Here is a 15200-nt window from a genome sequence, read left to right on the forward strand (position 1 = left end):
CACCTGGCTTCTCTTGTCCATTCTATTAAGCTTGAGTTGTGCCCACCTCATCTCATGTGTTTCAATTGGTTCTCTTCTCTAAGAACTAGAAACTCGCTCTTACTCCCTAAGTGTAACTCATCCACTCTTTTGCGCTCCCCTCTCTTTATTGCTTATTCTGTTTGGCTCACTCTACCCAGAGAAGTTAAGGACCTGACCTCACTCCGCCTGTTTACGATCCGTGCCGCCCCTTATTTACTACGACATACATAGCTCATTATCCACATGTCCTTTGCGTCTCTGTGTTTTTCACTGTTTTTATTTGACATTATCTTTCTTTACGGAGTTGTTGTTGCTGTTCGTTTTGCTACTCTTTCTTTTTCCCTCCCCTTACCTTTATTTATCGCCGTGGTTGGCAATCACCCACTCTCGTAACATTGGCCGGTGTTTCCGCCGAGTCTTGAGATGTTGTAATAAATAATAATAATAATAAGCTTTGTTACAACTCTGAGTTTCACGTGTTTCTACGATCATCAGGCAACTGATGGATCCCAAACGGGCAGCCAGAACATAAGGGGGAGCAAGGTGGGAAATTCTGAGGGGTGTCATAGGCGATGCGTATCATAGAGCAAGAGTCAGGTGCAGGCGTGAAGTTGCCAAGTCTTCAGACTTGGGGCTATGCAGCAGTAGTTCCGGCATGGATGATATAGAATAGAGCTGGGGACAAATGCCAAATCCACACATGCCCACACCACTACACAAACATACACCCACACACTCTCCCTTTTCTCACATACACATACACTCACACGCGCGTCCGCACACACATTCTCTAAATCTCTCTCTCTCTCACACACACACGCACACACACATTCATTCTCTATATCTCACACATGCACAAACACGCACACACACATTCATTCTCTATATCTCACACACACATACACACACACACACACACACACACACACACACACATTCTCCAAATCTCACACAAACATTCTCTCTCTCTCTCTCTCTCACACACACACACACACACACACACACACACACACACACACACACACACACAGCCACAATACTCATCCTTTCATTCTCACACCTACCGCACACTCTACCGGTCTGGGAGCTCCAGTGAGTCAGATATCAGTCTTATTGAGTATCTTGAGGAGACCTTGCTCGCTGTCCGGCACCTCGGTGACTATGTTCTGATCACGGGTGACTTCAATGTTCACATCACCGCTTGGCTGGGCAGCACCAAGACCACTGTTGCTGGGGAAGCCTTAGAGGACTTGTGCGCCTCGCACTACCTCACCCAACATGTCTCCGAACCTACCCGCAAGAACAACACACTGGACTTAATTATATCCGACCTCCCAGGTGCACTATCTGTCACCACTGGTCCGCCGCTTGGACGCTCAGACCATGTCACTATCTTAACGGAGTTCAAGACCGTACGTCCCCGCAAGGAGCAACCGGCCCTAAGAATCGTCTGGCAGTATGCTAGAGCAGACTGGGGAAGGATGCGCGCACATCTTAGCCGCATTAACTGGCCAACTGTCCTATCAAATGACCCTGACGCTGCTTGTGAAGCCCTCACAGGAATTGTGCGTGATGCCATGTCTCAGTTTATTCCCTCCAAGACCATTAAAGTAATGGCCACTGACCCGGTCTGGTGGACACCTGCCTGCCAACAAGCGGTGCACCTAAAGCAACAAGCCTGGAGAGTCTGGAGGCAAGACCCCGATAGCTTGCAACAGAAAGAAACCTTCCTGGCATCCGTTACACATTGTGTGCATGTTCTGCAACATGCCCAACAGCAATGCAAAGAGCGAGCTTCTAGAAAGCTGCCATCTGGCTCCTTGCAAGACAAGCAATGGTGGACAGCTAATAAGCGAGCTGCTGGTGTTAGCCGCCAAAGCGATATACCTGTCCTGGTCGACAGATCTGGACACAAGCACACCACTGCTAGGGAGAAAGCCGAGTGCTTTGCCCAATACTTTGCCATGAAGTGCAGCCTCGGCTCCAACGATTTATCTGCCTCTGATCAGCTCCCTGCTATGCAACTTGATGCCGCGGCACCTCAGATCACAGCCATCCACTTTCGTCCAGCCAATGTCCGTCGTCAACTAGCGGCGCTAAATCCGCACAAGGCCACTGGCCCCGATGGCATATCAGCTAGAGTCCTCAAGCAATGCCACAGGGAGCTGGCAGAGCCTGCTGCTCACTTGTTCTCTGGCTGCTTCAGAGCAGGGGTCCAGCCAGCTTCCTGGAAACTAGCCCATGTGTCCCCCATACACAAGAAGTCCTCCAAGTCAATTGTCTCGAATTATCGACCTGTGTCTCTCCTCAGCATCCTATCGAAAGTAATGGAGAGTATAGCCAACTCCCAGCTTGTCAACTTCTTGGAACACCACCGTCTGCTGAATACTCGTCAATACGGTTTTCGTCGTGGCACCGGAGCTGCAGACCTCCTGACTGTCCTACAGTATGTGTGGGCCAATGCCATGGCAGAAGGTGGAGCTATGCAAGCAGTTGCCGAGGACATAGCGGGGGCTTTTGACAAAGTGTCTCATGCTGGCGTACTTTACAAGGCCCGCCAGCTGGGGATAGGGGGTTCACTGCTCGCATGGCTTACCCACTACCTGCAATGTCGCACCATTAAAGCTGTTGTTCATGGCCAGAGCTCATCGGTGCACCCTGTCCAGTCTGGCGTCCCACAAGGTAGTATCCTTGGACCTACATTGTTCCTCGTGTACGTAAACGACATTTCAAGCTGCTTGTCGCATGGCACAAACCTGAACACTTTTGCTGATGATACAACTTTGTACTCCCTCCTTGACCAAGCCTCGAATGCCTCACTACAACGCAGCCTAGATGAGCTTCATGCCTGGGGCAAGAGATGGAAGATTGCGTTTGAGCCATCAAAATCGCAAACTATCACTCTGTCGCACCAGCGGAAGGATACAGTGCCTCCCCAGCTGTCATTTGGCGGAACTCCTCTCCCACCAGATGAATCTGTGAAGGTGCTCGGAGTGACGTTTGATTCTAAACTGAGCTACAGACTCCACCTTCGGCAAGTGGCATCACGTGCTAAGCAGCGGCTGGGCCTCCTGCGGAAGGCAGCACCCCTCCTCAGCCACGCGGGCAGGGTGACTGTTTACAAAGGATTCGTGCGGCCAATGCTGGAATATGCCCCCCTTGCGTGGATGGGATCAGCTCCTTCACACCTGGCCATGCTGGATGCTGTCCAGCTCCGCGCCCTAAATGCCATTGGCCCTCGTACCATTCTTCCCAGCCTCCTTGTTCGGCGGAAGGTCTCTGCTCTCTGCCTACTGTACAAACTGATGTGTGGCCATGGTCTGCCTCAAGTTGCAGCCATGTGTCCCCCGCTGGCTATACCGCCACATCATCGCCGCACACGAGCAGCCCAAGCACAGCACCATCCCCACCAGCTTGAGCTGAATCTCTCGCCACGAGCTCCTGATTACCTTCTGCGCTCTTTCCCATACTGCATCGTGCAAGTGTGGAATTGACTGCCACAGGCAATTCTGGACAAGCAGCCAGCCCGGAAACACCTGCAGAGATACAAGATTGCTGCATACCGTCACCTGCAACAGAGTGACTGGTGCTCTGCTCATGACTGGTGCTAGCTATGCACATCTATCACACTGGCCTGCCATCAGTGGACGCAAATCATTATGTTGACCCTCTTCTCAAACTTGTATTGTGGCAACACTGGCCAACACTCAGATGCACTGCTTCTTCACACAGCTGAACAATTCTTCTTTCTTCTCAACGTTTCGGTCACTCTGACCATCTTCAGGATGAAGCAGACACGGAAGCAAGGCAGACTTTAAAACAACAAGCTGGCTAGGTGCGTGCGGAATACAGCGGGGAGAACAAAACAAAAAAAACAACAACTCCCAAGCGAAAAAATGACACATGCCACATGATCGCAATAGGGGTGCTAGTCCTCCGTGTGAAAGACTAGGGCGGTGATAATTATGTACAACCTGTGCCACATGACTACAGTAGTGTGGACAGTGCCAACATAATGCTAAAGTCTAGGGTGGTGATACGTACAATTTGTGGGTGCTAAGGTTTCACATGAATAGCTATCACTCCAATGAAAAAGCCAGGCAACCAGAGTTCACAGGAGATCCCAACCACTGCTGGTGTTGATATTAGGCTCCATGTCCCGGATCTTGACCGCTTCCCGAATCCTTCTCCTTGCCCTGTCTGGCTCTGTCGCAAGCACACAGACGTTGGCGAATCCGGTCTGCCCCAGCGACAATGGCTCATCGGCATGGAAGATCCGGTAATGCTCACCCAGCGCCTTCCCTCGGACCTCGTTGCGTGCATTATCGTTGTGCTCCCTTGACCTTGTCGCAACGCTTCGGCCAGTTTCACCCACATAGTCATCACCGCAACGGCACTCGAGGTGGTATACCACGTTTCGGCGGGTGCAGTCCACTGCCCCTGCTGTACATGCCACGCAAGCTGATTTCGGTCTTCCCCTTCTCCTTGGCTGCTGTGGATCAACGAATTTGCGGCATAGGGGCTTGTCCAAAGCAGACCTGCAAACCCGCGAGCTGAGCCGAGCATTCTTGTATATGATGTGGGTGTTCAGCTGATATTTGCGAATGAGATACTGCACCTTCTTGTGGATGTGATCGGTTTTGAATGGCAGCTTGAGTGTTGTGCGAAAGTCCTTTTTCTGTTTGGGTCCTGTCGGTCGTCCAGCTCGTTCCCGGGCCTTGTCAATCACTGATTGGGGGAAATTGTTGAATTTCAGCACGTCGATGACCTTCTTTTCACTCCTCCGGCGCGTCTCATTATCCGATGATAGTCGAGAGGCACGGAGGAATTCGGAAGAGGCAATTGAGAACTTTTGTTGATATGGAACGGCGGATTTGTAGTCAGCCACCAAGCCACTGTGACATGGTTTGCGGAAGAGCTCGTATGAAATGGCTCCAGTTGTTGACACATGGATTGTGGTGTCCATGAAGTCAATGGAGCCCGTTTCTTCTGTGGACTGGTGGGTAAATTTGATCAGTGGGTTACCATCGTTGAAGTGTTGAATAAAACGACAGAGGAGCGCCGATCCTAATACCCACAGCATGATGATGTCGTCGATGTATCTCTTGAACAATACAGGAGCGCCGGGCGCAGACTGCAACAGTGACCTTTCGAGGTCGTGCATAAATAATGGCGAAGGGGGGTGCCAGATTATTACCCATGGCTACGCCCTCTCTCTGATGGTAGGTCATGGAGCCGAAACGGAAATAATTGGATCTCAGGACGAATGACAGCAGCTCCTTGATCTGGAGAATACTCAGGCCAAACGTGTCGATATCACTGACATGCTGCTGCAGAACTCTGGTAACTGCCTCAATACCGTCCACGATGGGGATACTAGGATAGAGGGCAACCACATCCATGGTCACTGCAATGGTTCCGGGTGGAGCTTGAAGGTCGGGGTAATGCTGGCGTATGCTGTCCAATGCTTCCACTGTATTCTCGAGGTGAGCTGGGATGAACTTGAGACACTGGTTGAGTATTCGCTCTAGGAGGATGGAGACATTGGTGACTGGACTATCGCAGGCTGATACTACCGGTCTCAATGGCACTCCTGCTTTATGGTCTTTGGGCAGACCATACATTTCCGGAAACTTATTATCGCCTGGGAGGATAGCTTGGTAAAGATCCTTCTCCAGCGTGGTTTTGCAGATCCGCTCAATGATATTGCGGGTCTCCTTCTCCCAGTCGTCAATGGTGAGGTTGACAAGTTCAAATTTGGAATCGTCGGAGAGAAGAGCCTCGGCTTTGTCTAGATACGTAGACATTTTCATTGCCACGAACTTGTTACTCTTATCCGACTTCTTGATGATAACCGACTTATTCTCGTGGATCTTCCTTAGCTGTGTGCGATCCGACTGAGACATATTGGAGGGCGGGGCCCGAGCTGCTCGATAAGCGTTCATGACGTCCCGCTTGAACTTAGCGAGTTGAAACTCTTCTTCTTTGGGTAGTTTAGGTCCCTGCTCGAAGCCATGCGCCTTAATATGCCAGATCTTACTGTCGAACGTGTCTGGGGTATCACTAGGAGAACCATCCGGATAGGTTATTGCGTTATTCCACCAGCGAAGGGAGTATGCCATCCTCTCAATGCCGACCTCCACATCCTCCATGTCCCTTCTGCTGACACTGCCTGTGGACGGTACAAACCCTGGACCATTCTGCAGTAGTCCAGCGACTTCTTGGGATATACAATCGTCCAAGGTGAGAACAGAGCCCGACCGATCATGGGTACTGCGACCCATCATGGACGGTATGTTGCTTCGTCCATGGCTTGTGGTCATAGCCTTTGCTTGATCCCTCAGTCCTCTTCTCAAAGTAGCATTATTTAGAAAAGCGATCCTGTCAGCTTTTCTATTATTGTGTTCACATGGCAGAAAAAACGACACCGCTATGCTACGTAAGTTTCTACGAAAGGTGCTCGGTATTTCACTTAGGCTACGTAAGCTTCTACGTAAGGTGCTCGGTATTAGATCTACCAACGCGTATTAGCCGCGTGCTTTGCACGTGCACGGCGGACATTGTGTTGCATGCAGTGCATGCAGTCCGTTTTCGGATGTGCATGCGCGAGGAACTTCCTTCTTTGGAACTGTTTCTTGCATGAGCTGTTTCGGATATTTCGTGTCCTGGCTTGTTTCTCTTCGGCTCTGCTGAGACCTCCTTTCACGGAATATTACTCAATGACAGGTGAGTTGACCAGTTCCCTTTGATTCATTTGCTTGTGTTGACTCTTTCATTTACGAAAAGTGTGCTGATTTTAGGTGGAATACAATAAAATTTAATATTGGAAAAGCTGACGGGATCTCTTTTCTAAATTTATCTTTTCTGCTGTCGAGGCCTCCTTTTACGGAATACTCAATGAAAGATGATCTCTGAGTTGACCAGTTTCCTTCGATTCATTTGCTTGCTCACCCTTTCATTTACGGAGACGTGTGCTGATTTTATTCGGATTTAGATCCATTCCGGCATTCGTATCTCTTTGCCCTTGCCAACAGTGTGCGAAGAACGCGAGTTCACCTTCTTGACGGTAAGGCTTATGTTGCTGCTGAGGCTTAGATGTGTTGTCGAAATACTCATGTTCATTGTACATTGGTACGTTACAAGTAAGGCACTGGTCATGATTGCTTCCGGCATTCCGTGCTCCGATCATAGGGTAGAATCTGAATTTTGCAGTGGCATAGCATCGTTGGCAGTTCCTAATCTGATAGGAAAGGTTCAAGGACGCATTGGCCGAGTATGCAAAATAAATTCGCAGATCAGGGAAAATCTCCATTATGGAGAGGTTCATGCATTCAGTGACTTGTTTGCTTCATACGAAACAAGCCAATGGGTGCAGTCTCGTCTCGTGAAAATCTCGTACGATTGGATTTGTTTACTCGAGTCTGGGCTGTTTGATTTGTGAGTAGCGCCGAGATTGCACTGCCCCAAATAAAGTTGCGTGCCGGCAGAGCAAGAATTACGATCTGCAATCTGTTTGTAGTACCGGCAAGAATGTGCTGTACATGTATCGTATTTTCTCTGTTGTTGTTTCAGTTGCCCTCATGTTGCTAAAGAAAGGTTTGGTGACTCATTTGTTTCATACAAGACGAGTCAATGGTTTGGTCTGGCTTAGAATCTTTCGCTGTAGGAGAAATCTATTCGTGTCTCTATTGGAGAAATAATTGTATTCACTCGTTATAAAATAGGGTTAAGACAAACTCACAGAACAAATTCCATCGGCCCTTGATGCTCGTCCTAAAGAGGTTTGACTGGATATCATTCATACTCCCCCAAAGTCGTGTAACATTTTATTATTATGGAGTGCCTTGTTTATCTCTCAGCACCTCCAACCATATATTCTTGCCCCTTATATCCTCAGGATCAGTGTAGTTGTTGGAACGAGGTGTCGGACGCAACAATGTATTTGTTTACATTTTAATACAATCTATTGTTCCTACTTTGCTGTGTTGCTTTAGACAATCGTGGACTTGTAACACTTTGAAGTCATTGAACTACATCCAAAAGTTGTATCGACATCAACAGGATTACGATTTCAGTACAATTATGATGCCGGACGACCTTATCACGACAACCCATGACTGCAATTCTAAACACAGAATCAACAAAACCATCTGCACCTGGCTACAATTCTCAAGTAAATGTGATTTAGGGTGTGGACATCTGAATTTTCTGAAAGACAAGACAATTAATTTTTATGACAGAGTCATGAAATTCTGCAAAAGCAACATCCACAGAATGACCTGCATATAAAAAAAAGTATCACCGCCATTACCCATATGATTCCCCTGCAGAAGAACATGAATATGCAAGACTAGTGCCATTTTCTGCAAGAAAAGGCTTGAACATCAATACGTATAATACGGTATTGAATTTGATATGATGCACATGTAGAGGCGATTCATTTAGGCCATCAGTCGGGCATTCCATTATAATCAAGAGTCTCTTGATAATATCCTTAGCCAAAAAAACAAAAGAAATTATAGCAATAAAAACTGCTTTATGGCAGTTTTCTAAAAAAAGTTATTGTGTTCTAGTCCATGGACCCCGTCTAGAAAGTAAGAAATTAACGAAATGTGATAGCCGAAAATTAAAATTTCACACAAAACCTCACAATAATCACAACACTTGAGGATCTTAGTTTTAAAAAAATACTGCTCTCAACACTTGTTTACGGATCACTTGTACTGCGCCAACATGCATGAATAGGAGGGCTGCGCCAACATGCATGAATAGGAAAGAGGACCACGAGGGGAAAAGGTCTTCTCGCTTTTCATCCTGTGTGTGATTATTGTGAGGTTTTGTGTGAAATTTTAATTTTCGGCTATCACATTTCGTTAATTTCTTACTTTTTAGACGGGGTCCATGGACTAGAACACAATAACTTTTTTTAGAAAACTGCCATAAAGCAGTTTTTATTGCTATAATAGTCATAGCGACGATATGCCGCTGAACTCTTTCTCTCTCTATACTTATATCTCTCCACCTCTTTCACTCTCTTTCCCTCACTTACCCATCTCTCTCTTTCTCTCTCTCTCTCTTCTTTCTTGTGCACTCTCTCTCTCCCTCTCTCTATCTCTCTGTCTCTGTCTCTGTCTCTGTCTCTCTCTGTCTCTCTGTCTCTCTGTCTCTCTGTCTCTCTGTCTCTCTGTCTCTCTGTCTCTCTGTCTCTCTCTCTCTCTCTCTCTCTCTCTCTCTCTCTCTCTCTCTCTCTCTCTCTCTCTCTCTCTCTCTCTCTCTCTCTCTCTCTCTCTCTCTCTCTCTCTCTCTCTCTCTCTCTCTCTCTCTCTCTCTCTCTCTCTCTTACTCTCTCTTACTCTCTCTCTCTCTCTCTCTCTCTCTCTCTCTCACTCTCTCTCTCTCTCTCCCTCTCTCTCTCTTTCTCTCTCTCTCTCTCTCTCTCTCTCTCTCTCTCTCCGCCATTCCTCTCGCCCCCCCCCCTCCCATGGTGCTTGCTGTGTACGCTGATCCCGAGACCCTTGGTCGGGGAAGTCCACTGCATCTCACCAGCGCAGCTCATGTAGCGCCTACACACCCATTGTTGTCTTTTTTGTTTCGTCTTCGTTTTGTCTCCCCCTTCTTCCGTAGGTATGTGCAATGTGATAAAAAAAAAAAAAAAAACCCCACATACTTGCACCCGCACTTATCCAATCACCCACACGCACTCTCTTCCTATGACACCCCTCAGAATTTCCCACCTTGCTCCCCCTTATGTTCTGGCTGCCCGTTTTCATCAGTTGCCTGATGATCGTAGAAATGCGTGAACCTCAGAGTTGTAACAAAGCTTCCAAACTCTCTCTTGTGTACAAGGCTCTGCCCTGCATGGGCATTGAGCACTCTTCGGACAGTGAAGCACACCACTTGACTACGTAAAGTGATATCTATCAACTTCAGAACATTGATGACCGAATATCCCTGTTTGTGATGCCATTTTACAACTTTGTTAAAAAATGACACCGATTATTTGAATACTGAGAATACAATGAAAGTAGGACATGATTCAAGTCACTTTTCAAAGTGAGATCATTCCCATTTGGAACAATTTATTTGGACGTAGCTTGCCTAGAAGTGGCTGAAAAAACGTCATTTTACAACTATGCTAAAAAACAGTCAAATCACCTCGTACAGCTATACAGTCGTCCCTCTCTAAGGCCCCGGTCACACCGAAACAAGCCACTTTGGGCTTGTTATCGCTGGCGCTCAGCTGGCTTGCGTGATCCCTGTGACGCGGTCACACCAGACCTTGAGTGCAAAGCTTGAATGGCTTGTTTTTCTTACCCGCCAAATTTTGAATATCTCGAAACACACCAATGTTTGCAAGAAACTGGAGAGCAGAACGTTCGCGATCTAAAACTGTACTTGTTCTAGTGTTCAGTTTTGATGAAGAAGCAAAGGAAGCCCGGATTCTGAATTGCGAAGTCGTGCTCTTTTTATTTGTTCGGTGTGCATGGACGCGATGGTTCGGGTGGTGTTTCCTGATGTCGAGCTTTCTGCCCCGCCGGTTGCCATTATTGAACTCAGTTGCAATCCACTCTCTTCTTCGTACCCGGCTTTCTTCATGAATTCGGTCGTGAGTGTGGTGCCTTGTCTTGGCCTCAAACCACAGCTCCAACAATCTACGCAGCAGTCTAGAGGCACAGCGGCAGAAATCCATGGTCGTCGGACAAAATCCAAATCAAACTGAATACAGTGTAGTTGGGGTAGACAGACTCACGGTCAAAACCAAAGGCACAGGGATAGCACGGTTCCACGGACACAAGAAAGAACATCAATATCAGTTCATCATGTCAACTAGTTACATGGTGTGCTCCGGAGCTCCAAGCGCGCACTCAAATTATTTTTTGAATTTCGGCTTTCAGCCGCTTGTACAAGCTGTGGCTGAAACAAGCCGGAAAAAAACGGCTGAGAGTCAGCCACGGCTGAAAGTCGCTTGTAGGACATTTTTCAGCCATTTCCATGGTAATAGTGACGTAAACAAGCGCTTGTTTCGGCTGAACGGCTGAATCGAGCTCGGTGTGCCCGCGGCCTAATCCGGCACTTGTTTATCCGGAACCCTTGCCAACCGGCGCCCTTTCTGACGAAACCGTACGTAGTTTGATTTCATAATCCGGCAGTCGTAAATCGCGTAGATCTACCCTACAGGTGCACTCCTTGCCGGGCCAAGCTAGGCCAGTCTGGTCAGTGCCGCGCGCGCGGGGCCACTTCAGAGTTCAGTTCAGTTGACAACTGTACTCGACCTCGCGCGGGAGAGTTCAGTTCGGTTGGTTGTTAGGACTTTTCCGAACCCTAACTCAATTTATACAAAGAGAAAGACCAAGGAACTACAAGTTACGCTATACTAGAGAGGTTCCGGGGTACGATTTTCCGTGCCAAAATCCGTGTGGGCGCTACGGATTTTTTCCAGGCGTGCTCCATACGATTTTTCGGCACGGAGAATCCGTGTGGACTGGCTTTCACACGAACCATGTTTCGTATGGAGATTTTGCGTCATCGGGTGCAGAAAGATTTTTCGCGTACAAATTTGGTACGAGAAACATGGATTTTCCGCGGGAAGTTTTGATTTCGGTACAAATTTTCAAAATAAAAAGGCATAGCGCGGGAATGTGACGTGTTTGCGATCGTAACCTAGGCAATGACGGCAAACACATAAGTTCCGTACTCCGGAACATTTTACTGCTCGAAAATGACGTATAAAAAATCCGTAGCGCCTCTACGGATTTTTGCACGAAAAATCGTACTCCGGAACCTCCCTACTAGCTACTGTCCACTAACACCACCAGTTACTACGTTTCAAAAAGATTTGCAATCTTGGCGATCGCCCGCGGAGTTTGGCGTCTTACCGTATGAGCACTCGAGCGCTGCCTGGAAAAACTCACTGTGAACTCGAAGAAATATTCCGCGCAAAAGCAGGAAAAATGACAACTCACGTTGATACAGTCATGTACGTCTGGTTTACAACAAACGAGTTCTTCCTCGTAATGGAGTCAGGAAGGACATGTCGAAACGAAAGTGTTGTAAATGTTGACGAGCGGCATGTGTCCCAATTCGTTTTGTGACCAAAATAGTTTCTTTGAGCTGCGATGCAATTTACTCACCGTGTGACGAAAACGACATCGACACGGACTCATTCCCAAGGCCATGACTTGGCAGAGCTATCCGTGTGACTTCGACGACATTTTTACAGCGCGATGACTTCCATATTCACTCACACCATTGCAGTATTGTGGGTGTGTTCACATGGCGTGAGCCAGTCAAGTGTCAGTCAGTTCGGCAGGAAGCGCGAGCTCCAACAACAAGTCGTTTGGTGCAGCCATCTTCTTTGTCTTGTACCAGCTTGATCACCAAAACAATGAAAAAAAGTTTGACTTGAGGATAGGTTGGGATTTGAACTCACAACTTCATGGCCAGCAGACAGCATTCATAACCACAAGGCCAAAAAGGAAGGGATAAATCGTGGGTTTTGATAAAAAAATCGATACTGGCTTCCTGGGCAAATTGTAAACCATGGGAAAAGGCCGGAAACCTGGCCGAAATTCTAACTCCTTAACGGCTGGTCCAATTGTTCCGAAACCTTCACAGAACAATTTGCCGTGTCCTAACAAGCCATTCTATGTACTTTGTTGTCCAAATTTCCCTTATCTTCATACTTTTTAAGACCCAAACCTGATTGTAAATCTTTTTGAAACAGACTATAAACAATCAGCTCATGCGATAACATTGCACAACACTGACCGACGGTACTGACGTTCTACAACTATTAAAGGGGAACTACACCCAAAAATCAAAACTTCATGGTCCGTAGAGTTTTGGACGCTGAGTCGAATGGTGAAGGTCCCACTTCGATCCGACCAAGCGTTCTTGAGATATACATGTATCCGTTTGCAATTGTCCTTTTCGGGTCCGTGCCGTGACGTCACAAACCCGTGACGTCATTGAGACTTGGTGATCCTTTGGCCAGATCCAGAAACACTGGGATTTCGCATCTTCTTTCTGTTTGTCCATGGAAGCAGAGGGTATTTGTGTCATCATGGCTTCTGGCTGTGTTGTTGGCTACTATAATCTTACTAGTAACCCCCCTGGGATGAACCTGCACCAATTTCTGAAGGATTGTGCTTGGCACAGGCCGAGCAGTGCACCATAGCAGCTATCAAGCGACATAATTATTTGCTTGACTATTTAGGGACTACAATGTAAATCCTTCGCGTGTGTTCCAGCCATTTGGCAGAGGAGGATTTTCAGGAGGAATATTATGCACTCAACCGATGCGGACGCTGGTGGATGAAACTGTGGTGCGTCCTTTTTCACACGCCACACTGTGAAGTGTCAGTCGAAAAGCGGAGGTGAGTGCAATATTTCAAAAACACTAGCTACTGTATGTAGTTCTTTCTTTTCCAAAGCATTTGTAGAATTGTTTTGGACTACATCACTACGAAATGTGAAGCTTTCCGAAACCGGCCTGATGAGGTGGACGGCAGTAGATCTCCTGTTTCCCTAGGCTATACTGCGTGCGATCGATGAACCTGTCTGCGATTGCTGTTCTTGATTTTACAGGAAGAAGATCAAAAGCGGCTGTACCATCGGTCGCAGTGACTCACTGTTGAGCTACGACCACTGCCACCGCCCCAAGGTTATAGGAAGGACTGTTTGCAGCGCCAGCGCCTCTAGCTGGCATGTTTTTTTCCTGTATGAACACACAGTATGTACTGCTGATAAGCTACATCACGTAATGACCCGCAGTTCAAGGAGAGAAGATAGTCCACATACCGGCAACGGTGTACACCTATTCGGGAACTCGTTGGGTTTTCTCAGTATGGATGCAGATGAGAGCCAGACATTATTATTATTGTGTGTATGCGTGCAAGCGCGTGAGTGTGCGCGCACGAGCATGAGTGTGTGCGTGCGCGCGCCCGTGCGTGAGTGTGCGCGCACGTGAGTGTGTTTGCGCGCACGCGCGTGAGAGACAGACATTATTATTATTGTGTGTGTGGGTGCACGCGCGTGAGTGTGTGTGTGCGCGCGCACGCGCGTGACACTGAGTGTGTGCGCGCGCATGCGCGTGAGTGTGTGTGTGTGTGGGCGCACTTGCGTGAGTGTGTGTGTGCGCGCACATGCGTGTGCTTTTGTGTAATGTAATATAACATTCCAAAGAGATTCACGTCATCTATTCTGTGTTCTCCTTTATGTCATTCTCTCCCCCTTGCGGGAGGGACATGGAATGACAAGTAGTAGATGCATTGCCGTTAGTGATCCTGAGGGATGTGTGGGTATGCAACCAAGTGCATGAGTGCGCGCATGTGTGCGTGCACGAGCATGTGCACAGGCACTTGTATGCTTATGCACTCGTGTGCGCACGCGCTTGTGAAATTGCGTGTCTGCGTGCGTGAGCATGTGTGACTACTATACTATGTGCCCACCAAGGTGAGCACATGTGCGTGTGTGTGTGTGGGGCGCAGGCGGATATGTGCACACATTTTAGAATGATAATCAAGGACAGAGCTGTTCCGGTAATGCAGTCATGAGACACCACAGTAGGGCAAAACGCGCTCAATATGCTACTGTGCTGCTGCTGCTAGAGTGCACAGCGTAATTGTTGGTACACAGCTACGTGAAATACAAGAGAACGTCTCAGCATTCTGTAAAGACTAAGTGATAATGCGAAAGGTGAGAATGTATTTCGCCACAATACGAATTGAGGTGCAGTTCATTTATGTGAGATAAAGCACAAGTGAACCGATACACATTGCACGACTTGCACGGAGATAATGCTAGCCATGTTACGCAGCAAACTCCATGTACAGGAGTACGAGTGAGGAGACTATTGATCTGAGTACTGTGCGAATACAAAATTTCACACAATTTACGATATGAAGAGAACGATTCGATTTGTGAGCATTACGTAGGACTATACTGTGAAAACACTTACGGATTGTCAGGGTTGTCTGAGCTGCTTTGGCTGCCGCTTCATTTCGAAATAGCCCAGCCAACCGGTTGCCAGATGTTGCTGATGGAGAGCGACTTCTCCAATTGCAGTAATTTCTGCTTCATCCACATTTACAGCCCGAATGGAAGCCACCGCTTGCGCTGCCATATCCTTTCCTGAAAATTTCGGCTCATGCTCGAAGCCAAACATTTTCAGCTCAGGC

General features: G+C 47.7%; 1 protein-coding gene and 1 long non-coding RNA gene across 2 annotated transcripts; one reads left to right on the forward strand and one right to left on the reverse strand.

Moving 5' to 3' along the window:
• Nucleotides 1-4132: 4132 nt before the first annotated feature.
• LOC135823546 (uncharacterized) lies at nt 4133-6305 on the reverse strand. The gene is made up of 2 exons (XM_065336388.1): nt 5219-6305; nt 4133-5088 (listed from the first exon to the last, which is right to left on the reverse strand). The coding sequence occupies exons 1-2, from the start codon at nt 6303-6305 to the stop codon at nt 4133-4135; spliced, it is 2043 nt and encodes a 680-aa protein (XP_065192460.1).
• Nucleotides 6306-12948: 6643 nt separating this feature from the next.
• On the forward strand, nt 12949-14310 carry LOC135823341 (uncharacterized). Its single transcript, XR_010554673.1, has 2 exons — nt 12949-13397; nt 13609-14310. It is a non-coding gene; the product is annotated as an uncharacterized LOC135823341 (long non-coding RNA).
• The last annotated feature ends 890 nt before the right edge of the window (nt 14311-15200 follow it).

This window comes from Sycon ciliatum, chromosome 8 (assembly GCF_964019385.1).
Source record: "Sycon ciliatum chromosome 8, ocSycCili1.1, whole genome shotgun sequence".
Taxonomy (NCBI): domain Eukaryota; kingdom Metazoa; phylum Porifera; class Calcarea; order Leucosolenida; family Sycettidae; genus Sycon; species Sycon ciliatum.